This window comes from Cryptococcus depauperatus, chromosome 8 (genome assembly GCF_001720195.1).
Source record: "Cryptococcus depauperatus CBS 7841 chromosome 8, complete sequence".
Taxonomy (NCBI): Eukaryota; Fungi; Basidiomycota; class Tremellomycetes; order Tremellales; family Cryptococcaceae; genus Cryptococcus; species Cryptococcus depauperatus.
This window is the reverse complement of record NC_089475.1, coordinates 820,372-844,440: the sequence shown is the minus strand read 5'-3', so window position 1 is coordinate 844,440 and position 24,069 is coordinate 820,372. Positions and strand designations below refer to the sequence as shown.

General features: G+C 42.6%; 14 protein-coding genes across 14 annotated transcripts; 8 read left to right on the top strand and 6 right to left on the bottom strand.

The window, feature by feature from the left end:
• Positions 1-4: 4 nt before the first annotated feature.
• Positions 5-2,681, bottom strand: L203_106248 (uncharacterized protein; the record flags this gene model as incomplete). Its single annotated transcript, XM_066215605.1, has 7 exons — positions 5-119; positions 172-264; positions 318-467; positions 519-770; positions 823-1,043; positions 1,090-1,153; positions 1,210-2,681. 7 exons carry the CDS (start codon positions 2,679-2,681, stop codon positions 5-7), a joined length of 2,367 nt encoding a protein of 788 aa, XP_066071702.1.
• A 157-nt stretch (positions 2,682-2,838) lies between these two features.
• L203_106247 (uncharacterized protein) lies at positions 2,839-3,984 on the top strand (the record flags this gene model as incomplete). The annotated part of the gene is made up of 3 exons (XM_066215604.1): positions 2,839-3,092; positions 3,143-3,558; positions 3,611-3,984. The coding sequence occupies 3 exons, from the start codon at positions 2,839-2,841 to the stop codon at positions 3,982-3,984; spliced, it is 1,044 nt and encodes a 347-aa protein (XP_066071701.1).
• Positions 3,985-4,086: 102 nt separating this feature from the next.
• On the bottom strand, positions 4,087-6,162 carry L203_106246 (uncharacterized protein; the record flags this gene model as incomplete). The annotated part of the gene is made up of 8 exons (XM_066215603.1): positions 4,087-4,146; positions 4,197-4,481; positions 4,528-5,190; positions 5,242-5,295; positions 5,343-5,444; positions 5,495-5,617; positions 5,664-5,985; positions 6,047-6,162. 8 exons carry the CDS (start codon positions 6,160-6,162, stop codon positions 4,087-4,089), a joined length of 1,725 nt encoding a protein of 574 aa, XP_066071700.1.
• A 498-nt stretch (positions 6,163-6,660) lies between these two features.
• Positions 6,661-7,561, bottom strand: L203_106245 (uncharacterized protein; the record flags this gene model as incomplete). The annotated part of the gene is made up of 5 exons (XM_066215602.1): positions 6,661-6,687; positions 6,738-6,848; positions 6,903-7,210; positions 7,261-7,372; positions 7,418-7,561. 5 exons carry the CDS (start codon positions 7,559-7,561, stop codon positions 6,661-6,663), a joined length of 702 nt encoding a protein of 233 aa, XP_066071699.1.
• Positions 7,562-7,738: 177 nt separating this feature from the next.
• On the top strand, positions 7,739-8,640 carry L203_106244 (uncharacterized protein; the record flags this gene model as incomplete). The annotated part of the gene is made up of 2 exons (XM_066215601.1): positions 7,739-8,032; positions 8,086-8,640. 2 exons carry the CDS (start codon positions 7,739-7,741, stop codon positions 8,638-8,640), a joined length of 849 nt encoding a protein of 282 aa, XP_066071698.1.
• Positions 8,641-8,663: 23 nt separating this feature from the next.
• On the top strand, positions 8,664-10,388 carry L203_106243 (uncharacterized protein; the record flags this gene model as incomplete). Its single annotated transcript, XM_066215600.1, has 1 exon — positions 8,664-10,388. One exon carries the CDS (start codon positions 8,664-8,666, stop codon positions 10,386-10,388), a length of 1,725 nt encoding a protein of 574 aa, XP_066071697.1.
• Positions 10,389-10,543: 155 nt separating this feature from the next.
• On the bottom strand, positions 10,544-12,445 carry L203_106242 (elongator complex protein 3; the record flags this gene model as incomplete). Its single annotated transcript, XM_066215599.1, has 6 exons — positions 10,544-10,771; positions 10,819-11,499; positions 11,551-11,803; positions 11,854-11,963; positions 12,009-12,072; positions 12,123-12,445. 6 exons carry the CDS (start codon positions 12,443-12,445, stop codon positions 10,544-10,546), a joined length of 1,659 nt encoding a protein of 552 aa, XP_066071696.1.
• Positions 12,446-12,621: 176 nt separating this feature from the next.
• L203_106241 (3-demethylubiquinone-9 3-O-methyltransferase) lies at positions 12,622-13,697 on the top strand (the record flags this gene model as incomplete). The annotated part of the gene is made up of 2 exons (XM_066215598.1): positions 12,622-13,287; positions 13,341-13,697. 2 exons carry the CDS (start codon positions 12,622-12,624, stop codon positions 13,695-13,697), a joined length of 1,023 nt encoding a protein of 340 aa, XP_066071695.1.
• Positions 13,698-14,089: 392 nt separating this feature from the next.
• Positions 14,090-15,664, top strand: L203_106240 (uncharacterized protein; the record flags this gene model as incomplete). Its single annotated transcript, XM_066215597.1, has 5 exons — positions 14,090-14,498; positions 14,555-15,005; positions 15,056-15,378; positions 15,428-15,525; positions 15,575-15,664. 5 exons carry the CDS (start codon positions 14,090-14,092, stop codon positions 15,662-15,664), a joined length of 1,371 nt encoding a protein of 456 aa, XP_066071694.1.
• Positions 15,665-16,010: 346 nt separating this feature from the next.
• L203_106239 (uncharacterized protein) lies at positions 16,011-17,519 on the bottom strand (the record flags this gene model as incomplete). The annotated part of the gene is made up of 9 exons (XM_066215596.1): positions 16,011-16,036; positions 16,093-16,217; positions 16,275-16,652; positions 16,699-16,861; positions 17,033-17,097; positions 17,170-17,188; positions 17,240-17,335; positions 17,391-17,407; positions 17,467-17,519. 9 exons carry the CDS (start codon positions 17,517-17,519, stop codon positions 16,011-16,013), a joined length of 942 nt encoding a protein of 313 aa, XP_066071693.1.
• An 872-nt stretch (positions 17,520-18,391) lies between these two features.
• On the top strand, positions 18,392-18,874 carry L203_106238 (uncharacterized protein; the record flags this gene model as incomplete). Its single annotated transcript, XM_066215595.1, has 2 exons — positions 18,392-18,673; positions 18,734-18,874. 2 exons carry the CDS (start codon positions 18,392-18,394, stop codon positions 18,872-18,874), a joined length of 423 nt encoding a protein of 140 aa, XP_066071692.1.
• Positions 18,875-19,080: 206 nt separating this feature from the next.
• Positions 19,081-20,093, bottom strand: L203_106237 (SBDS family rRNA metabolism protein; the record flags this gene model as incomplete). Its single annotated transcript, XM_066215594.1, has 6 exons — positions 19,081-19,185; positions 19,237-19,608; positions 19,672-19,801; positions 19,857-19,900; positions 19,956-20,007; positions 20,065-20,093. The coding sequence occupies 6 exons, from the start codon at positions 20,091-20,093 to the stop codon at positions 19,081-19,083; spliced, it is 732 nt and encodes a 243-aa protein (XP_066071691.1).
• Positions 20,094-20,282: 189 nt separating this feature from the next.
• On the top strand, positions 20,283-20,990 carry L203_106236 (uncharacterized protein; the record flags this gene model as incomplete). The annotated part of the gene is made up of 4 exons (XM_066215593.1): positions 20,283-20,314; positions 20,365-20,536; positions 20,597-20,703; positions 20,759-20,990. 4 exons carry the CDS (start codon positions 20,283-20,285, stop codon positions 20,988-20,990), a joined length of 543 nt encoding a protein of 180 aa, XP_066071690.1.
• Positions 20,991-21,316: 326 nt separating this feature from the next.
• On the top strand, positions 21,317-22,047 carry L203_106235 (uncharacterized protein; the record flags this gene model as incomplete). The annotated part of the gene is made up of 6 exons (XM_066215592.1): positions 21,317-21,379; positions 21,428-21,522; positions 21,570-21,667; positions 21,726-21,848; positions 21,907-21,962; positions 22,024-22,047. The coding sequence occupies 6 exons, from the start codon at positions 21,317-21,319 to the stop codon at positions 22,045-22,047; spliced, it is 459 nt and encodes a 152-aa protein (XP_066071689.1).
• Positions 22,048-24,069: the final 2,022 nt, after the last annotated feature.

Sequence of the window (24,069 nt, the reverse complement as noted above, 5' to 3'; positions counted from 1 at the left end):
TGATTCACAAAATTTTGTTCGATATCTCAGAAGTTTGCTGATTACCTGACATCGATCCTGCAGAAAGTCGAGAATGGACAGAAAGGGCGTCTTGTTGAGCGTGAGCGAGCTCGGCATATCTGTGATATAAACTCAGCTCCATAGTGACCAACGCAAAGGTTAGGGGCATACAACAATTTGTATCGGACAAGTTCGTTTTCTGCTTCTTCTTTTTCAATTTTGGACATGACCAACTGCCTCACTAGTTCAACATGCTCTTGATTCCTATCCAAATCGGATCAGGGTGCTTTCAAAGGGTGTCAATCAAAATTACTCACATGGCAGCCAAGGATGACTCAAGCTGCTTGACTTGTCCGCTTAGATTTCTATTGACATTTCTCAATTGATCAATTTGTGCCGCATGCCGAGTTTCGTTACGAAGTTGCTCTTCCCACTCAGAGGCATATGCATCTAACATAAGCGGAGTACTAGTGACATGTCAGTTCTTGCCAGCCGTTGAAAACAGAAAGCAGACTAACATTCGGATCTCAAAAGCATCACAGACAAAGTCGTTCGCCTTCCAGGACTCTTCTGCATGTTCATCACTCTTGGATGACGCCCGGTATACCTCAAACAAATCTGCTTGCAAGTAAGCTAAAATTTGCTCGAATTCCAGAGTGACTAGTTTGGCCTCTGATTTCTTCAAAAGGGCTAGAGAAAATCGGAATACAGCTTCTATCCCTTCCGCAAAAACAATATCTAAAACGCGGTAGACCAAAGATAAAGGGAATCTGTCATTTAAGATAAACACTTCATCGCTGTTTGGATTATGAAGATACACACCGATAGCTAAAGAGGGTCATGAACCACTGGCTTGCATACATACTACTCTTGACACCCTTTCTCACAAGGTGGGTGTGGAGTAAAGGTAAGATTTCTTCAACGAGTCTGTCAAACTGGAATAAACGGAGCTGGAGACCATGCATTTCAGCCGTATAATGGGAGCGAAGGTTGTAGGTGTCCATAAGACGGACAAGAACGCAGAAAGCCTCTTCATCTGGCATCTGGGCACACGTAAGCCATAAAAAAGAATGTACAGTGAAAACACACATTTAAAAGTAAAGCAGCCACAATGAATGTCAGACCTTGAGTATATCCAACCTCTTGATCATATCTAATATTCAAGTCAATATTAAGCTTCATGTAAAAAGAAGAAAACAGTAAACCAACATGCTATATGCTTTGACAACCATGAACAAGCTTTCCTGACCTACTCCACCTCCTTCCTTAAAATACTTATGATTCGGAAATGTCCTATTGAGGTCTTTTGTGATTGATTTCTCATGCGGTGAGGACAACTTGAGCAGTGCTTTATAATTTTCTTCCATAGTGGTTGATTTGGAAGACGCCATGAGTTGCCATATAGCTCCACGTATTACAGGCGGTATTCCTTGTTGAATAGCTTTGGAGAGCTCTTTTGGACGGGCGATTGCTATCTCTTCGAATGATTGGACGACTGACCCCCAAAAGGTCCAGTCAACCTCATCTTCATCCTCCTCTTCAATAGTCTCAACCGCTTGCCGATTCCCCCCAAATGAACCATTTGCAGATAATGGTGTCCTTTTCCCCTCTCTCTCTCGCCTCATCTCTCTAGCCGCGCTGTCCATTTCGCTTCGTACTCGTTCAAAACTTTCCTGTCCATTCTTGCTTAAGTTCAGGTCCTTGCTGAGCCTTCGGTCCCTTGAAGGGGTGGCATCTTCTCGATGAAGAAGTAATGTTGAAGTGGGGGTTAAAGAAGGCGTGGAATGAGAAGAGTTAGCACTTGGAAGTAGGGGAAGGGGAGTAGGGGCATGCGATGACACAGAGTTACTTGAGGTTGTGCGAGTGAGAAACTGACTCATTGTCGAGCGCCAGCCTCCATTGTTCAATGAATTAGCATTAGGACTCTGTTCCTCAGACTGATGTTGTGATTGGCTGCTTGGCGATGACGAAGGATTCGCGACTGCCTCGATAGGAGTCGCTTGGCTGTTAGCATGGACCAGCCCAAGTGCAGATGAGAAGAATGACTTGTTCTCCTTTATGGGAGAAGCAGCATCGCCAATGGTGGATATAGGTGGGGTCTTGTCTAAATTTGTTGGGATTAAAGATGCTCCCAATACTCTCCGGTTTTCTTCAGAATCTGTCAACGATGCCACAGGGGTACTAGGATTGGAATCTGCAAGTGGAATTTCCGAGAAGCGTTCAGTACCTATAGAAGTTGTTGGAGGGTTCTTCGATGGTGTTTGCAGCAATGGCGGTAGAAGTGCCAAATCTGAAGCTATTAGAGGGCTAGACTTGGGCTTGGGAGAGCTTGACAGGAAGCTTTTGCCGGAAGGAGACACAGGTAACTTCACAAGAGACTTTTGTGGACTGTTTCCTTGTCCGACTGGCACCGATCTGTACGATAATGGTGGCGACAACCCAAGTCTCTGTGAACTAATTGCGGCAACAGTTGAAGTACTAGAGTTCTCAAACATGGCTGCAGCTGTCTTGACTTTGCTTGGGGCTTTTTTGAATGGTTCTTTTTTGACTGAAGGACTTTTTGGCAGGATATCATCGACTGCTATGTCTTCAAAAATTTCTCCTCCTGCTGAGCTCGGTGTGAGCGGGAGTTCCAGCTCCTCTGCTGCATCTAAATGTATCTTTGTCGGTTTTTGTTCCATGGTTTCCTTATATTTGTATGTAAATATAACTAGAATATCATCTATCCGTTTCTACGCGACGCGACAACCTAAAGCGGCGACCGCCGCCCTCCACCTCAAGACTTTTGAAATTTCAGCTGGACTATTTTGATAGCTTACAGCAATTGTAGAAAAAAAAATGGCATCAGCAAGTATATTAGGACCAGAGAAACGATTGAAGAACGCTTCTAAAGCGATTAAAATGGAAGAGGATGTGCTATCAGAGAATGTCTCGGGTTCAGATAACGAGTCTGCCGCTGGATCACAAAGCGAGGACGACAGTAGCAACGATCCAAGTGAGAGCGAGGATAGTGAACAAAACTTAGAGAATATTCAACCAAAAAGGAATACCAAAGAACGTACCAAATCTCTTGCACCTACAGGAAGTTATGAGTAAGTTACGTTCTAGTAGAAGTAATAGACGGATTCTAAGGTCCAATTAGCAAATACAGGCCACCGGTGGGGATGACTGAATTAAAAGTTAAGACAGATTTTGTCAAATCGCAATTTGAATGGGATGCTCTCGCTGCCAGACAAGGGGTTGAATTATGGGCTATCCGAGCCCCCAAAAGTCTTAAACCCACCAAGCTTTCTTCTTTATCCATTCCCATGCCAGACAAGGATCAGCCTTTGACAGGTTACCTCAAAACGAAATCTCAATCGTATACACTTCGTACAGCTGGGGAGTCTTCTAAACAATCTACAGATGAGGAAGGGCTTGATGAGCAGGGGCTTGTCAATTCTTTAGCTAAGGGCAGTGATGCGAAGGTAGAGGAGCTTGCTGTTGAAGGAGGAGAGGAGATGAGTGGAATTAGACTACTGGTCCCTAGAGTCAAGGCTCATGGCAAGCTTTACGTCGGTCAGTCAGTCATCTTGGGGCCTCGCGTGGTGTTTATCCGACTTGATGATAGCTCCAATGGCCATAAAGCGCCGACTTCTGCTAGCTCCGGATCTTGATTTCAATTCTCAAGTTGACGAACGACAAAGAGAATACATTTCAACATCTCTGACAACAGATGTATCCTTTACCAGTGCGGTTACCACCGTCAAGCGTCTCCAACCTACAAGTTTGCTTAAATTTAGAAATCATGCCTACGGGTTTGATACTCCAGGTCCTGAAGTGACTAGCAAAAAATTATTAGAACAAGAAATGGAAGTGGATTCATCGGCATCCCTTCCTGCAAACTACGAATCCAACAAGAACGAGAAGCGTAAGAAGACTGAGGATGATAGTCCTGCTAAAACTAAGAAAAAATCACATAAATTGAAAGGCGAGCTGTCATGATGTAGGTGGATAGATTGAACATGTATGGTACATACGATCGTCTTCCCGTAATCATATTAGAATATACATATGATACCGAAAAATATATTTTGCTTAACGAGACTATGTAAGCGAAAGGTTATCAGTACCTCGAAATGCATCATAGACTCGTTTTGAAAGGGCCTGAGGTGACATCAGCAAGACATTTTTTGTTGAAGCACAGTGATGCATACTTTGTTCAGTTTTCGTCCACTATTACGTCCATCTTTCGTATTTTTCACCTCACAACACTCCAGCATCATTACTGCCCCCTTGGATCCGCCTTTTTGCTCCTCTCTCTCATATGCCTCCATTAATTTCTTGAAGGTTGGGTATACTTCGGCGATGCCCGCGGCAGCCGAAGGCGTGATTCCTTGAATTTCTTGAAGCATCAGTTCTAAAACTGAAGTTGGTTGAAGAGCTTTCTTTTGGCCGTCAGCTGGTGCAAAACTGAGATGAGACTTGGACAAAAGCTTATACTACGAGAAAATCAGTGTCAAACAGCTACTTCAAACGCAAATTTACGGGTCGGATAGCGATATCAGCTGCGATGTTGAAGACCCAGTTTTCGACGTCATCTGTCTTCTCCACATACACAATAAAACATCGCTCGCTGACTTGCAGTTTAATTATCTCTGCCTCAATTGTTTCCTCTGTTGGTTTCGATGGGTGTCTGTTGTTGATAGTCTGTAACTCGACTCTGTTGCACCCAAGACTAGCCTTGGTGGTATTTATTCTGTTCTTTCTAGCTGATAAACAGGATCTGGAATAATATCCACGAAGATCTTTGATCATAACAATCACCTGATCAGTGCGGAACAGGCCAAGAAGTCGACGAGTATCCGAGATCCACTGAGTGAGCATGTTCTCTCCACAGGCGATCATATTTACAAGCTTCTCAGCAGTAACAAGGACAACCACTGTTGTTTCCCATTCCCACTTGGGTTCGTCAAGAGGTATAAATTGTTTAGAGTTATCATCCCATCGAGCTTGCAAAAATCGCTTGAAGCGAATCACACCTGGTACGGGAGATTCAGATTCAGGAAGAAAATGGATTGAAGATTGATTTTCCTGTAATCGTTCACGAATTTGAGGGAGAGCATCAGCAATAGGAGACGATGAATTTTCCATATCAGAAGACATGACGACCTGCACTTCATGCACAGTATCCTTTTTAGATACTCGAAGCTGAAATAGATCAATATGCGATACCGCGATAAGTTATCATCTTAAACTCGCCTTATTTACTTTCTGTAATTCTCTTCTTGAAAACTTTTCCACTTGTCTTGAAGCCTAATACAAGTCAACATAATTCAGCGGTAATCATGTTTGGCATTCACTTCTGCTGTGTTTAAATATTTTGTTTCATTCTCCTTGAATTTAAGAGCAACTTTGTGCTTCTCTTGTGCCCTCATTACTGCTATTTCTCGACTTGATCGACTCTATGCAATGGTTAGATAGAAGTCTAGCATAAACGTCAACTTTTGCGCACATCTTCATCAGAATTTGGCCGTTTTCTTGTGGTAATATCATCACCGGAAGTTCGCTTCTTGCTAATTTGTTTTGACATTGAGAATGGCTGCACAGGTTCTTCAGAAAGGTCAAACAGATTTGACTAATAACTTTCAGTACAGTAACCATGTTGCAAGAGAAAGCTGTACTTTGAAAGCCATATTTTCCTCATTCATGGAATGACTTTTGCTAAAAACCCTGCTTTTACTTTTTCCATTATCATTTGGATATATCGTGCTTCTCCCCTGTGATGTCTTTCCACTAGCTATTGATGCCCCAAATATGCTTCTTGTGGTTGATCCAGAACCAATGGCATCCACACTAACTGCACGCCTACTTGTAAAAGTGCTCTTCCTAGGCGGCGTCTTGCCAGTGGACGCAGCAAGAAGACTGATTAAATCCTGATCTTCACCATTATCACTTTTAATACTGATTTCGGAGTCTGAATCAACTACAATAGCTTGAGAGTTACTAAATATGCTTTATCAATTGCATGACTCGGACTGGTCGGGTTGATCAGGTTCATGCATACCTTGCCGTTGTGATGGCAGGCCATGAACGTTGACTAAGAGGTTGCGAAGCTCCTAGAAAACAAAGTTCATCATCAGAATTGTCATCGCTGACGACAAAGATGTTTGCCGATGACATTGGAGGATTCTTGATTTCAATTGATAGGCAAAGATGTACAACTATAAAAGAAAAAGTTAAATGTGACGCCTTAAAGTTGCCAGGAGTTGACATAATCTGTTTTGGGGGGCTTTTCTAATATCAATGTAATAATTTTATTTTTTAAATTCAGATGCACTTTCATAAAATAGCTTTCAAAGTATCGTCATTAGTACTTGCCAATTCAAATTTGGCAGTAATATTTCCTAACTTGATCATATATAAGCTTTCAATATTGCTGCAATTGAGCTATAGTTACAATTCAGTAAGTGTGGTAGGTTCTGGCTGCAGAACACAAGATGTACAGAGCCAGCCAGCACTAGCTGGTAAGAGTCAAGGAGCGTGAACAAATGCAATGAGGCGTTGTTTTGAAGTGGAAAGCAGCTGAAAGACGGGCCCTATAAGAGCAGAGGTACATCGTTAAAGGATTATTACTACGTCATGAAGCGAAACCAATTGATATACGTATCAACCATCTCATTACATGATGATACAACATGCATTTTGCTAAGCTGTAGTCAGTTTCAATCCCAAACGAAAATAAACGGTATATTCACCTTCTTAGCAGTCTTGTAAAACATCTTGGATTGAGTTGAAAGAGCATTAGAACGCTCAACAAGATTGTCAAGTTTTTCTCCTCGCTCAAGAACCGATTCAATTGTCTTGTGCTGTAAAAAGACGGAGTTATAGATATCATTTGAGTTACTTGATATGACACTTACAAGAACAAACTTTGTCTCATCCAATTCCTTTTGCACCTTCATGATGGTGTCTGCCTGTTTGGGATCTTGGTATTTTGTAAGATAATTTGCCAAAGTTCCCTCCAATTTTCCCTTTTGAGCTGGAGGAAGACCACCAGCAGCGTTTTGAGAAGGATTACCACCGAAAGCGTTAGCAGATGCAGAAGCCAAAGATGGTGCGGCCTGAGGATTGGGTAGGCCGGCAAGGAGTCCGGTATGTTCTTCTATAATCTTTGTGAGAAGAGAGAAGGCTGGTCGAAGGGGGTACTCGAGGTCAGTGACCATGACCGCTTTAGGAGAGGTTAATATGCCAATCAAATTATATGGCTGATAGACAAACCCGCAAGGCCTGGGCCATTTGGCGTCCGACCAGAAGATCTAAAAACATGAGCCTTGTAATTGTTCTCTTCGACAGATGAAGGCTGGTTAGGAGGGGTTCTCTCTGCAACCGTCTGTATATTGTGTTAGTTTGATTCGACATATTATAATTGACCTACCTTTGTGAAAAACGCCATAAACTCGCCCACGCTGCTTCGCTGGTAAAAACTAAAACTACTGAGGTCCTGGGCAGTCGCAAGAGAGGTAGCGACTGCAGGAGTCGCCGCTGTGACTGACAGAAGAGAAATGGAGAATACCTTCATGGCGGAAGCTTATAGAGACAATGATAAAAAGAAAATGTATTTAAACAATGTATGTTAATAAAATGGGCTACGTCATAGGGAAATGGCTTAATTACTAATTTAATAATTATTGCGAGTTTATTCATACTTATAATTGCTAGATAGTACCTTTTAATTCTTTTTTTTTCTTATTCCGCAATGTCTGACTCTCTACCGGCTGATGCATGGATCAACAACTTCCTTGCAGCACCACCACGGCCACTGCTCGCAAACCTTCAAAAGAGACTGGTAACCTCTTCAGCCCACCTGGTTGGTCTCGCCGAAGTTTACAAGCAGCGAGCACAGATAGAGGCCCACTATGCGGACAATCTCGCAAAATTAGCACGAAGTGCTGACGCTGGTACTCTGTCCGGTCTCAAGAATGGTAACGATTGGCCAAGAAACAGTGCAGAGGCACGTATATGGGACAGCGTCGTCTCCGAGATTACAGAGGTTGGTCGTCTCCGTCCTTTCACTCAAAACAACGCTAAAATAATACTATGCAGACATCTACCACACACTCGACGTTGGCTGCTATGCTTAGAGCTGATTTTGAGCAACCACTCAGAGATTTGCCTACCAATGTTGTTGCTTGGAGGAGAATTGCGGAACAGGACGCTTCTCTTGACAAAGCACTTCGAGACTATGAGAAAACATCCGCCAAATTAGAAAAAGCTTCTGCAAAGTCCAAACCTAGCAAAATCGAAACCCTTCAGAGCGACCTCAACCAACTAACAACTACTCTCTCGTCCCTCTCACCCTCTGTTTACACTACCTATCAGAGGCTAGATGAAGAGAGGCTCAAGGCTCTCAAAGAGATCACTGTTAGGTGGGGTACAGTGAAAGGTGATATTGCCAACAGAGACAGCAGTAGATCCGAATCTATTATCTCTAGTTTGCTTTCTTGGGAAGTTCAAGATGAGATTTTAAATGTCGGACAGAAACTCGGTGGAGGTGGAATGGGTGCTGGTAGTGCCAGCAAGGTTCCTCCCCCCCGCATTCCAGAGAGCTCTGCTTCAACTCGTGGGTGTTCCCCTTCTATGCCAGAGCTGACTTCTTAGCACGATCTAATCGTCGTTTATCTATGGCCACATCATCTGCCACTCACGATTTTTCTCCACGTGCATCCACTCCCCGAGTCAATGGTACATCAGCCACCGCAAACACTAGCGCTCCGGGCTCGTCTTTCGCTAGCGGTTTCAAGTCAATGCTAGGTAGAACAAAGACCATGAGCGCCAGAAACAGAAGCGGAAGTAACGCAGCATCTACAAGGAGTGGGACACGAGAAAACTTCGGGGTCATTGGAGAAGAACCACCAAGAGTGCCAGACATGTCACATGTAAGTTTTTGCGTGGCCAGTCAAACGCTAATTGACCAGGCACCGCATGTTGACGAAGAAGGCTTTTCTGTCGCTCCTGCTGATCGTCATCGAGGTCCTTGGGAGGATCCGAATCTCAATATTCCCGTTTCTTCAGACATGGATTCCCCCACTGCTACTGCAAATTCTACAAATGTGTCAAAAATGGGACAAGCAACTTCTTCAACTTCTGATGCCTCACAAGAAGACACTATCTCTCCTACATTGCAAAACCAGCAGCCTCGATTGAACCTTTCACTCGCACCACAGCCAATTCAAGAGAGCGAAGAAGAGCGTCAGGCAGCTTTAGCTAAAATGCAAAAAACGTTGCAACTTCCGCCTTCTCAGCCTTCAAGAAGATCTACCATTGCTCGAGGCAGAAGGGATGTCAGAAATACGATGTTTGCGGGAAGCACAGACGAAGGTACCATTGCTGGTGCTGGCGCTACGGCAGGATTGGCTGCATTTGCTTCACCTAAGTTTGCAGAACCCGAAGAGCAACTTGTGGAGTCTCCTAAATCTACTCGCTTCAACACCCAGTCAAGCTTTGATGTTCCTTCTCAGTCCCCTCTTGTACGCCGTACATCTCTTTCTTCTGTGTCTTCCAATAATCCGTTTGACTCCCCTGGCACTGCAGCAGCGATGACGCCCCCAATAGTATCCTCTTCTTCTGATCACCCGGGACTGCGTGCAAACATGAGTGAACACATTAACGTCATTTTCCGTAACAAAGAGATAGCGAAATTTCAGATCGCAGGTGAAATCCATCTATCTTTGCGCCCTGTTGAAACAGCTTCGTTAACGGGACCAATCCACATCTGTCTTTCGGCATTTGAACGCCTGGAAAAGATTGCACCTAATCCAGCATATCTTGCGCAGGTTCCCGACAAACCGGGCGAATATTTTTTGAATGCTGAAATGTTGGCAGCTGCAACAACCAAAGGTGCTCCAGGTGGAAGAGGTATACTACTTTTTAAATATGTTGTCCATGTCCAGCCGGGCAAGGAGTTTGCGCACCTTCCTCTTATCCTTGATCCTGCTTTCCAATGCAAGTCAGGTGAAACGCGGATGATACTGCATTACCATCTGAATTCGTCATCTACTATTTCTTCCCTGTCCAACGTCAATTTCGCTGCATCTTTTGCGCCCGGACCTTCGGTGGTCAACGTGCAGGCTAAGCCAACTGGTGGAGTGTGGTCTCCATTGACGAGAAGAATACAGTGGAAACTCGATGAGTTGCCATCCGATGGGAAGATAATTGCGAAATTCCTGACTGAGGGAGAAGATTCAATGTCTCCTATTGGCATACAAGCAGCCTGGGCAGTAGAAGGCAAGCTCATTAGTGGGTTAGGCATAGATATTGTTTCTGGTGAAATTGAAGGCAATTGGAAATTCGACGAAATTAGGAAAAGCACCACGACGGGCAAGTATCTAGTAGAACCAGTCGTTTAAAAATATCAAGTAGTAGTTGAATTCTACTATTTGGATAAATTGTAGATATACACTGATTACAAAAGTCATAATGAATGTCTTGCGAGTTAAATTATCTTTATAGTGAATCACTGGTGCATGATGCTATACTACCAGAATCTTTTGACTGCCGCAGCTTAATCATCATACAGTAAATCCTTGACCATGTAAGGACCATCCAGATGATAACCTAAACGCCTGTAATAGTCTCGTGTTCCAACTCCAGAAATGACCGCGATACGTCCACTTCCGTGTTCTTCTCTTGCAATACGTTCAGCTTCCTCCATGAGAAGAGTACCTATACCTTGGTGCTGAAACTTTTTGGGGTCACGAGAGTGTACAGGGGCAGCTGTCCCGTAAACGTGCTGCAAAAGGTGTCATCATTGCAAAAGGGTGAAGCTGATAGACTTACGAGCTCTCTTACTAAACTAGATCCACCCTTCATCCCTACTAACTCCTTTCTGAAGGTTCCTTCCTCTGAACATTTCCTCAACCTCAAAAGTCCCACCAAAATATCCGATTGAGGATCTTCATAAGACAAAAAAGTTTCCCAGCCCCCATTTGCGGCATAGTCTCGTCGAATTAACTCGATGTCTTGTGGTCGTACTCGATGATGAATCTCGTGCAGGCCAACCTCACGATATCGAACATCCCTACATTCTGCACCAAAGTCTTTCATACGAGCAAGGGCAAGTTCTCGTAGATTGCCATTCTCAACACCAGAGGAGACTAACGGCATGGGGATATCTCGCTGGACACGATAAACCCTGGTCCAAGGAGGAACGAGGGCCATGATTCTGGCGACAATGTCCACGAGAGAGTTGGGAGGATAATTCTTGTATCTTCCGGTCCTCCAAAGCTCATAAAGACCAGTACCACGTATGACAAGGGTAGGGTATAGCTTCAGACCATCTGAACGGAAAGCGGGATTTTCGAAGAATTCTTGAAACTGCCAAATATCTCGTTCAACACCGCAATTAGGTAGATCAGGCATCATGTGCGCAACGATCTTGTAGCCTGCATCCTTAGACATGTGAAAAGATTCACTGACAGCACGCACTGTGTGGCCTCGATTTGTGTCTCGTGCGACGTCCTTGATACTCCCATTAGTTCACTTACAGAGACCACAACTATAAGTACTTACTTCATGAACTGATTGAACACCAATCTCTAGACGAGTGCAACCATATCGCAACATTTGACTCAAATGAGGTTTTAGACAATAATCCGGACGAGTCTCGATAGTGATGCCGACACATTTGATCTTGCTCTGTTCCGAGAACCTGACTGCCTCGTCTACATCGTCTCCTGTATGTCCGCTCAACGCATTATGCAGCCCCGCAATGAACTTGTGTCTATAACCTTCAGGCATGGACATAAATGTTCCTCCCATTAAACTATACATGCGTCAGTATGCTGATCAGGGCCAAGCGATTGTCTAACAGACATAATTTCCACCTTATCTACGCTGTGTCCCAAATCACGTAGCTGATTGATTCGGCCGCGAGCTTGCTCATACGGATCATACCGAGCGCGAATAGCCCGCATGGACGTTGGCTATGAAGTGTTAAAAAGATTTAAAGGCTAATACTAACAACTGACTTCATAGCCTGTGTAGGATTGGGTCGAATATTCAAAATCAGAGTCTGGGCCTCCAGGGCAGTAGCTATAATGGCATGAGAAGATTTCTTGGTCGCGGTGCAAAAATGTACATACACGCAAATGTTTCCAGTCATGGCAACATGAGGACATCGATGAGGCTTGCACATAACTGCGACAACTGCAACGCCACTGGCAGTTCTGACGGGCTTTGCTCTCAGCCATATTCTTAGTCTGTCTTTCCATTCGTCGGGAACAGCAGCAAGAACATCTGTCAAACGAGGAACCGCTTTGAGTCCATATTTTTTTGCATATTTTGCCCTAATGCTGTTAATATTTGGAGTTGAGCTTGAAGAATTGTAGGTATTGATAAGATCTCGCACGACAGCAGATACGCATAGAAGGTGTAACTCTGACTGGGATGTTGGAGGTGCTGTCATTTTGGTCTGCGATGGAAGAATCTAGGTGATGGATTATATTAAAATGAGAAAATGAAGGAATAAAGTATAAAAAACAAGAAAAAAACAAATACGGGAAAAAAGCCTGAAAAAAAAGACTAAGTGGATTTGACAAACTCCTATTTCAGCTCTTTTCTTTTCAGCTCAAACAAATATAAATGCTAAAATCAGTCATCTCTCTACGCTCTCACTTCATTTCGAAATGGCCAATCCAGAACATATGTATCGCTAAAAATATACACATTCGAGACATCTCTTCGTCTCAGACAAGTGCAGCTACCTTGCCATCGTCATTTAGTACAATCAATGCGTCAGAGATCTCTCATTTTTCCAATCTCTCTTCCCATTGGTGGTCAGAAACAGGAGAATTTGCTCTATTGCACCGCATGAACCCTACAAGAGTAGAGTATATCCGCCACAAAGTTACCCTTGCACCTACAGCAGATGAAGAATGGTCGTTTGAGACACGTCATCTTGATGCCCAAATGGAAGAAACAAAGGGAAATGGGGATTGGTTGGCTGGTATGAGATGCCTTGATGTTGGTTGTGGAGGTGGGCTTTTGTCGGAATGTTTAGCAAGATTAGGAGGCAACGTGGTCGGCGTCGATGCGAGTGAGAGTAATATTGGGATTGCTACTGCTCATGCTAGACAGGATCCCATGTTGGTTCAGAAAATGAATCAAAGAGAGCTGATATACCGGCACGGTACTGCCGAAGCGCTGAGAGATGCAGGTGAAATGTTTGACATAGTTTGCTCCATGGAGGTTTTGGAGCATGTAGACGAACCGGGAGAGTTTATGAAATGTCTAGGGGAGATGGTTAAGGTGCGCTCCTTCTCGCATAGCCAATGATTGGACTGTGATAACACCGTGTATAGCCCGGAGGCCACCTTATTCTTTCCACCATCAATCGCTCGCCTCTCTCACAACTTCTTACCATCACAATGGCTGAAGATGTTCTTCGTCTTGTCACGCCAGGCACTCATACCTACCATAAGTTTGTGAAACCACATGAGCTCAGAAGATTTGTTTACTCTGATATGGGCGGTTTTGACACATGGCATAAGAACGATGATGGCAGCGACATACGGCAAGATGAGGTTGGAGAGACAAGAGGTATTGTCTACAATCCGCTCAAGGGAGCTTGGAAATTGTGGGATGGCGAAGAAAGGAGTTGGAAGAAAGAGGTAGGGGAGGCCTGCAACTACATGTATCATGCGAGAAAAAAGGCATGAAAAACAAACCAAATACCATTCAATCACTATTTGGCCAACAGACTCCTCTCATTGGAATTGGCTTCAGTGTCTGGTCAAGAGCCATATTACAATTGGAGACGGTTAACGGAAAAAGTCAATACTATCCTGACCAGAATTTGGCTTGTAGTTTTCCATTCAATTTAATGAGCTGTTTTGAGAAAATGAATTGCACAACTATTGGTATTCTTAAATGGTGACGTAATTAGATTGGATTGGTTCTTTGACTTTTGCTATTGCCGGGATCTTTAAATGTGAAATGCAAAGAGTTGATAGATGCATTAAGATCAATTTCATAAAGTCTACATTCTCAATAAATCATCGACCGAGAAGAGTCAAGCAGTGCTGTCTATCAAGTATGGCTCAATCAAGAAATGTCTCAAATATCGTCTAATCCTCTTCAAAGAGCGCATGCTCTATCAGCTAAGGCGAATCAACTACTAGAACATGATCGGCCATCTGTAGACAATCTCAAGCAGGCTTTGCATGCGTATGAGTCAGCAGCAAACCTCTTTGAAGCTTCCACCAATGAAATAGGAGAGGATGATAGTACAAAGGGAACGCTTCGATTGTTGACAGCTCAACATCGCAAGCTGGCTAGAGATTTGGAGAGGAGGATTAACGCAAGCCCAGGGAATGATGCTGGCTCTTTGGCGACACCGGAAAAGAAGTTGAATGAAGGTCGGATACCAAGAGGTCACCTCTTAGAAAGCTCATCTCTAACAGTTTCCAAGGCTTCACCTTATGAACAAGCGCAAGGTTCTGGCCTGAGACCCAAACAAGGTGAGTATCTGGAAATGACTCTTGGAAATTCAAACAAAGCATGATAACAGCTTTAGGTCAACCGCCAGCTCATGGGGTTTTGCCTTTTGCCTACCGGTCACCGTCCTTAAATGCACGCGCTCAAACCTCACAGCTGAACCCTTTTGCTGAATTATCACCTCTACATTCCTCCTCTTCTTCTTCGGAAGCTGCAGAAGAATCATATATCCACTTTGGTGCTCCACCAGATACCCTCGATCCATTCAGTCGGTTTTGGGCTAGGTTAGATAATATGCTAGAAGACATATCTAACCCTGTCGCTTTCGCCAGTGCCCCGCTAGATAATTCAGAGATGCCCATGGCAAGGTTTGAGCAGGTCAGAGCTCAAGAAAACCAAAAAAAGAGCATAAATAGAAAAGGGAAGGCAAGTGATGAGGCACCTTCACCATCAGGATCCTTCTACATAGTTCCAAAAGAAAAAAAAGATCTTGGTAGCTCTAAGAACGATGGCAGTGTAAGACGGCATGCGTAAGCAATTTTTGTTATTGTATTCCGCGCCATTTCTAACGACTATATAGTGGGCCTCAGCCCAAAACATCTGAAGAATTGGCATTAGAAAACCTATCTTTCCGTGCATCACTCGACTCACTTGCCTCCCATACCTACTCCCTTGAACAAGAAAATGCAGTCTTGAAAGCTCAATTGGCTGAGAGAGACAAAAAATTCATGATAGCTATGGCAGAGATTAGGAAAGAAGCAGGACGAGCGAGACAAAAGCAAGAAGCTTGGAAGAGTCAATTGCTTGCTGGATCTGTAATAAACGGAAGAATTCCTAGGCCTGAGGGAAGTATGATAGGACCGACAGCTGGAGACAGAGATTGTTTGCTAGCAGAAAATGCAGGTGAATACCTCTTTGCTTTAGGTGAAGCCGTTTATGTTGATGTCTTCAGCTTTGAAGAAAAAAGTCAAGGAGCTAGAACAAGAAGTTGCATCATTGACGTCAGAATCAGAAAAACAGAAGAGTCATATCGAAAAATACAAGGATAGGGTAGGCAATTCCTCACTTAGACAGTCATCCTTGCCTAACAACCTGATAGTTTGAAAAATTAAAAGCAAACGCCAAAGCGAAAAAAGAGGCTAAGCTCGCTGCCGCTGCTGCGGTCGCTGATCATGTTGAAGAAACATAAACATAGGGTACCATGTATGAAACTTAATCTCAAAAGGCCACTTTGTATGATTATTGCAAGAAGCGATTCAACTTGTAACAAGCTTATGTTAGTGCAATGTATCTTTTAAGCTTGCCATAGCGATCTTGGCCATTACCAAGGTTTTGGGCATTTTTACGGCACCTATCCACACTACAATTCACGACAAAGACTGTATCAAGAAAGGACATGCACATATGAACAGCATCGGCAAGTGACTTTGATATTAAAAAAAACTAAAACATATAACCATTGGACGAAGAAGCACTATAAAAATTAAATAATCATTATTCCATGCCTGGCAAGTGATACTAATGGCCAAACACCATCATCTCCATGCAGGTGCAATATAATCTGTGACCTGTTAATGCCCACCAGTATTTGCAATGTACATAAGAAAGTCGACATACCCTGTTCATCTTCCTCTTCCTCATATCGTCTCCTTCTTCGCCTCCAGAACCAAAGACCAGCTATGGTGAGGATGACAACAAATGCGATTACGATCACAGTTACAGATACCGCGATGGTGGTTGTCCTATATGATCCGTTCGTTAGACAACCATCTCAGTTTCAATATCATATAAATACTCACTTATGGTTATTTGGCTCATTGCTTTCTGCAGTGGTACCAGATGTCACACCTAAGCTGGATTCTGTAACCTGGGTTGAAGGTACTCCGGCTGTACTGGGATTAAACCATTGCGTCATAGTCAAAGAAGACCCATTGCTCATTTGTGATGCCGAACCTGTCTGCGCTGTTTTTGATGTTGCAGATGTAGTGAAAGAAGACGCCGGTGATGAGCTCTTAGTAATTGATGGCGATGAAGCAACAGCAGATGTTGTATTTGCAGAGTTTGTTGAGAGGTTAGAAGTGAGAGAAGCAGAAGCTGAAGTATCTGAAGTAGAGCTAGTAGATAGTTGTGAAGAAACCGTATTGCTGTTACCAGTTCCGATAGAAGCAGCGTTTGTTCTTTCATCCTGTCAGTTTCATATTTGAACGATTGTACGCTACATACAATTTTCCTATCACTGCGACAGAATCAACATCAAGCCAGACATAATCGGGATACTGGGCCGTATTTCTTGCGTTTTCGTTACTGATTTTCAAAACATGATCTCCTTCTTTTAGCCCGCTTGTGGCGTATAGAGCTTGCTGAAATGTCGAATCTTTAGAGTATCCTGAAAAGTATTGAATGTCACCCGAATCAATCGAGATGCCATATATCCCCTACGATAGTATTGTATGATCAGTAATCGAATGTGAAATGATGATCCGAAAACCTAACATGGCTATTTAAACATCAGCATCCTGGCAACGGGCAGATAACAGGACAAGAGTGGAAAACACACTTTGGTCTTCTTGCTCCATATACGGTGATATCGGTTCCATACCATGATATTGTGCAGTAATCACCCTAAACCATTAACATGACTTCATCCTGAACAACTCCACGAGCCTGCCGCTTTCCTATTCCGCTCAAACTCACAGTGTTTGTCGATGTATGACTAACGATTAATTAGCCAACACACAATATACAAAGATAGGCTATGAGGAACTAACAAAGTCTGTTAAAATCTCATCAGTACTTGAACCTTGGGTAAGAATGAGAAAAAAACGCACGCTCTGGTAATAATTTGCAGTATAAGAATCATCTATTTTGGTTTTCGTGAGCGATGTCATCACTGGAAAACTGCAAGAGGCCCATACCGGTATGTTTCGTTCCCCTACCATTACAGGCAACATGAGCGAACGTTCAAATTCAAAACACTCTGAATGAACCTACCAAGATCCATACCAGGCAATGTTGCTGTCATTATCGTCTATAGTGGTAGACATCTATGTCTGTTTTGTATACCAAAATCAGATACTACAGACTTGATGTCAATAAGAACGGCGCCGAAGAGAATATATGGATGTGAGGAAAGATCAAAAAGAATCTAGGTGGAGAGTGCCGAGTGCCGTTGCTGAACAAAGAAAGCAGGCCAGTGTCGTTCATATTAGTTATTCTCCTTTCCTTTGGAGACTGTGACTCCTTTGATAGCTTTGGAAGTATGTGTCAAAGGAATTGCTGGTACAGTCATTTATACAGAAGGAGCACACATAGTTGATGCAATGGGTCCAGAAAAGCTCCAGATTTGTCGAGAAGGACGATGAATTTGTCAGAAAGGAGTGGTGCATTCTTAGGTCTTTTGACTAGGTAGGTGGCTGAAAATACATTGACTTTTGTTTCTAAACACGGCGAAATTAGCGGTAGCGATGTATCCCTTACATTGCATGACAAACTTCTGGCGAGTCCTTCAAGTACTGATAGTTAGAATGTTAATAGATGCGGTATAGGTATTGAGTTGTAAATAGTTCAACTCACTCCTCGCGCTTTCATGGCCCGATAGCCTATCCCATGTGCTGTTAAAACACCCCCATAGACCTAAGAGCCGTTGTAAGTCGTGAGCCTGAGCAAACCTTCAACATACTGTCAGACCAATAGCAGTCAGCGCTATGCCTCTCTGAATAATATCAGCTATAGATAATGTCATGTTCTGTTGTTGCCGATAATGTTTAAAAAATCTGGATGCAAATGATAAAGAAAACGGGATTATTATTATTATTATTATTATTATTATTATTTCCTTTCCATTCTCCCTTTGCTTTTTAATTTATTCTGGCCGCTACAATTAGTATTCATTCACAGCACCAATATACGCATCATAATGGCTCCATCATTTGCTAGTCGTATCGTTTACCTCAAATCGCTCATCCAAACCTTCCCTCGCTCCCCTCTTTCTGGAACAGCACAACTCTCCGATGCTTGGATCTCTATTCTTGACCGTATATTGGATTCTCAGTCTGTATCATCGTCCTCACGAGAAAGTTTAGAATCACCTACACTGAATTCATTGCGAGAGGCAAATCGGCAGCATCGGGATATTCTGAAATTAGAACAGTTCAAAGATTCTGTAACCAGGTTGAAAAATGGATCAGCAATGCAGGATGTGGGCTTTTCTTGGCTACATAAAGAGATAAGTTAAGAAATTATTAATTACATCTCCCAGTATCCCCTACCCAAAGAGCTTTTAACACCTCCCAACGATGAATTTTATTACACTCGAGCTCGAAATGCCATTTTCAATGCAGAAAAGGGCATCAAAAGGCCATGGTGGAAAGTATTTTTCAATGTCAAGGGAACGGATTAGTGTGGTACCCATAGGAATCAGTATACATACAAGCATTCATACAGATGAACAGTCTGTGTTGATGCATTCATGGATAAGTGGTAAATATAATCCAAATTTTGAGGCATAATATTCAAGTATGTAAACTAGGTGAAGATGTATCTTTTCTTTCCATATTTGCGACATCTTCCCTAGTCTTAGTCATAGACTTCGTACAGACTGTCTTATCAACTGCTTGCACTTCCCAAAGATTCAATTCTGCCTTTGCCCTTGGTCTCGTTATTGATTATATCTGTAAGTGTTTTGAAATTGCTAGGATTGATCTGTGCAATCTGTAGGTACAGAAATTAGTCTAGATAATAACCACAGCCAATACGACTTACCGCCTCCCACTCAGTTCCCATTTCTTCCTCTTCGATCTCTTCGACTTCTACCACAATTTTTTCTTTGCATCTTTTTGCGTCCTTGCTAGGCATTGTGAGCCTTATTCTCATCCTGATTCTTCTGACCGAAAGTATGTTTCCTTCACTGAGCTTTTTGATCAGCTCTAAAGCTTGTGCCTTGGCTGGCTTATCGGCTCGAACGCTGAATCCCACTTCCGACATTGCTTTCTCAACCATTCCTACAGTATGTTTTCGTGATGTGTTGGGGTCTACAGTCATCTCGGTAATAATGGTCGCAATTTCGCGTGAGAGAGCGGACAGATGCTGAGTTCTCTCTAAATTGTTAATTTGCAGTTCTCCTTTTCTTAAAATCTGAGCAATGGTTAATTATTAGATTTACTAGGTCAAGCGTGGCATGTTCAGAATTAGGCTTACCTCCTCAATCACTCTGCTCATGTCATCGGTCCCAAAGCATTTTGTCCATTCCTCTTTCTTTGCTACAAGGCCCTTCGGTACATTTGTGAAAACCTGTTCGATCTGAAGGACTTCTGAAAGGTCGTTTTCTCTGTCCTCAGTCAGAGTGGATAATCTTACACAAACCAATGTCAACCGATATTTACATTCCCGAACGAAACTCAGAAACTTTGTTCTGATAACAAGCAATCTGACCTGTATCAGAAAGAACTCATGGCTAGAGCTTTATTATGATTTTGGCATACCTCAAATCGCTTTCCTCCTTTCTTCATACGGACAATGCTTACATTGGTAAGCCTTGTTATATCCCAAGTCAATAGACAGCCCATGGTAATCCAAAGCCCTGTAACCTACTTGATCTGAGTTCCTGGTTGTCTGAGCATGGCTGCTGGCACAAAAGTATGTGATAAAAGAGTAATTTTTTGTAGTCTTTGATTTACTTGGTGGAGGTAATATCAGGAACGGATAGAGTGGCGGAAGATGTCAGTGAGAGCATTTCTTTCAAAAGAAAAAAATCTTAAACCACGTAATTCTTGAAAAATACATTAATCGCTCATAATGTACTATTCAAGATGAAGCTATTTGAGAATGATGTTGTCTATGAGTGATTTCATTGGTTTTTAACTTTTTAACTTTTGCTAACATTGCTTGAAGCTTTCCAGTGACACATACCTTGAGCCGTCTTCATAGTAAATATCCTAACCCTTTTGCTACACACGTCTATTCGGTAGATACTATAGATCGGTCAATAGACACAAAGACAGGGATTGTGCGTTCTGAGAGATTGATTGGAGTGTCACAAGGTGCCCCAAGATGGGTGACCAAGGTGAGGACCGTTCTTATGCTCATGTAATTGTCACATTATTAGGCTCATCTACCAAAATAGCTTTTCAAACTCCCTGCTATTGCTTATGTCCGCGAAGTTATATTCATAGACCCTTCAAAAACTCTGGCAACTTCGATGTCTATCAATCTCAACCTTGCACAATACGTGTATGCCAAGCTATTGGTCTTTGTTAACATAGGCAATGAGCTAAATGACATTTAGTTCATGTCTAGAACTCATCACATATTCTCCTCATGACAATGAATCTACACTTTTCCGACAACGAGCTTTACTAGTATCGAGCTTTCCTACAAAGCTTGTTGCAAGAAGACTTGAACAAGTAAGCCTGGACAGATTCAAGAGTAACGCTGGTATAGGAAAGCAAGGATTTGAGTGGGTCTTATCACGTCCAGGCGATGTTCCTTCAACCACATCCGGTCCATGCGGATTATAACTCTCCAAACATAGGAGAGAATTGGACAGATTTCATCTGAATCAAAACAAGTACAACGCCTCTATACAGCTATTCTTATGCATCGTGCAATTCCATCGCTGTTCCAGCATGATCATATCAAACTAGTTTATGTTTTTAACGACTTGATGCATGTTGTTCAGAGACAGTTGAGCGGAAGAATTTTTTCAATTTAAAAAAGGATATAAAATTAATTAATGGTTAATATCAAAACAGTCGTGGCTCTAAAACCGCCACCAATCAAGCGAATTTGTCTTTTTACTTTAAATAATTATTTTAACAACCAAGTAAATATTATCAGCGGTAATATGTCTGACAAAGAGACGACGCCAAAACCCACATTGAAGAATTATCGAGGAGCCTGTATCGAGGTGCAAATTTTCTATCTTTCACAGCTACCATTCTAACTATCCTACCAGGATCTTCAACTACCCCCAGCTTTCTGCTTACCCCAAGATGCTCCAGTTATCTCAGCCCTAGAGGCAGCATATGAGAAGGAATTTGATCATTTGCCGTGAGTTATAGAATGCCATATTTCGCATCATCTTATGGTCCTCAAAGTATTCTCAATTACAAGCGGAAACCAATTGGCTATCTAGATATACCCTTGTTGAAGGCCAAAATTGGGAATGACACCGTCAAGCAAAATGAGTCAGTGTGTGAGCTGCAACAATACAGTTTTACAATTATCATCAACGCTAATTTCATGTCCTACAGCAAATTACATGACTCACTTCACACTCTCAAAACGTTCACCGTCATACGTTACAATAACTCCTTTAACTTCTTTGGAGGAACTAGAGTCCTTTTTTGAGACTAGAGATGTCAGCTTCGCATTGGGTAAGCCCATATTTGCTTGATTTTCTTGTATATCACCAACATTTCTTCCTCTCTGCAGTGACAGATGCTGAACGAAATTGGGTTCTTGCTGTGGCAACAAGAGAAGATCTGGAAGTAAGTAATAGCGAATTTGTTATCTAACCGAATTTTTAGACGCTGATGAAGCATTTCTCAGACTTTTGTCAAGAGGAGAGGGTAAAATGATAATTTCCGACTGGGATGTCCATTTAGCAGCTAAAATTCGGCCAGCAGACTCATTGCATACTTTTATAGCACCACTGCATTTGTTGAATCTCGAATTGCCTCTGTTTCAGAATCTCTCTTAGCTTGCTTCGACTCGAACCATCGTACAATACGTCTTTTGTCGTCTGGTTGCTAATCTTTGTTAAATGATTTACGCACACCTTTAACATAGATGCATCACTGGAAATTTTGTAGGGTGTTTAATCTATGGTGACTAATCGACAATTACAAACTTTTTCTTTGGGGAGATCAGTCACTATTCCAGCAGATGTTTTGGAATAGAGTTCAAGTATCTTGTTAAGAGACATATTTTACCATTGACCGACTACAAAATGTCAATAATCGACTTTTGATAGGTATCGAAACAATCAATTAACTGATGATTATGTAGAACAAGTATTCTTGCGATATTTTCGTTCTTTCTCAAAACTCCTGTCTCGCCTTGTCCTACACCAGCATCAATATCACTAATCTACAGGCAACCAATAGTGAAAACTTGAGAGAAGTATTAAACTGCGACGACTATCTCACCACATACTCTCAACATACAATCAATTACGACAATGACGATGACAGGTATCATGATCCTGTTCTTCCACGTCTAATATAAACTCAACACCCAGAACAATTCAGGTTATTCTATCCCTTTCTGGAGTGTAACCAGGCTTTGTTACGACCCTGCACTCGCTGTTCTATTATCACGTATTGTTTAGGGCAGGGCTGCAACCTTGGTGAGGTCCTGTCAGGATCATGCACAAGGTGCGGATATAAGAAGACAGGATACTGTGTATGCAGAGGAATGGTATAGTCGGTTCAACTAGAACCTGGCTGAAGGACGTAGAGCAAACAAGATATAAGGAAGGGATTGTGGTTCATAGTTCCCCAAGGAATGAATCTTGATAGCTGTCTTCATCTATTTGAGATAGATACTCCTAGATACTCCCACTCGTCCCAAGGACTCCCAGACCAAGCTCAAGAACAACCGAACTCCTGACAGGTTCGCCTTTTGGCCTTCTTCTATTGTCTTTTCGTTCTGATCCGTTTTGATCTTTTATTTAATTATTGTGCAGTAAATAGACGTATGGGAAACCTTCATGGATTGTGCGATCTTCTTCGAGGATCTATTATCGTATGTTATACCAATAAACCTTATCAGTTATCACACATTCAACACTCTGAATACTATCCAAGTCAACTTAACCTCGACTCTCGCACGAGTTTCCACTACTACCTTGCAGCCACGCCTGTAAGCCAATTGCCACCGTCCTCCTGCTCCGTATTCAAGGTCTCCGGCATAGGGTTATAACACAAATACCTGTTACCTTTCTTAAGGCTACTCGAATAATGACTGCTAAGTAATCATCTATTTCCGAGGATGGATGTATCATATTATACATCCATCACTGCCTAGTGTTACGACCCTGCACACTTACGGTATATACAGTGGGCGCCAAAATGTTTCAATGTTTTCTTATTTTGGATTGGATCACCAATAACTTCCGAACGATTGCAGCGGTAGCTATCGAATCACGATGCAAGGTACGACTACTCCTTAGCTCTACAACGCATCTTCAATGACGTCATAGACTGTCTCTATCGCTGAGCTATGCGGCTTTGAAAACAGAGGCAACATTGAAACATTTTGGCACTTTTTTTTGAGAACATAAATTCATGTTTTTAATACTTTATATAGCCTCCCTTGGCACGAAGAACCGCCTGTATCCTCCGTGGCATACTCTCTATAAGGCTCTGGCAGACTGAGACCGGTATCTCATCCCAAACCTTTTCAATCCTCTCCCAAAGTTCTAACATGCCTTTGGGCTCATTTTTCTCCCTTTTGAGCTCTTTTTTGAGGTAATGCCATAAGTGCTCGATGGGGTTGAGGTCGGGAGACTGAGCGGGCCACCGCAAAGTACTCATGTTGCAATTTTGAAGCCACTCGCTAGCTTTTCTGCTCGTATGTTTGGGATCGTTGTCT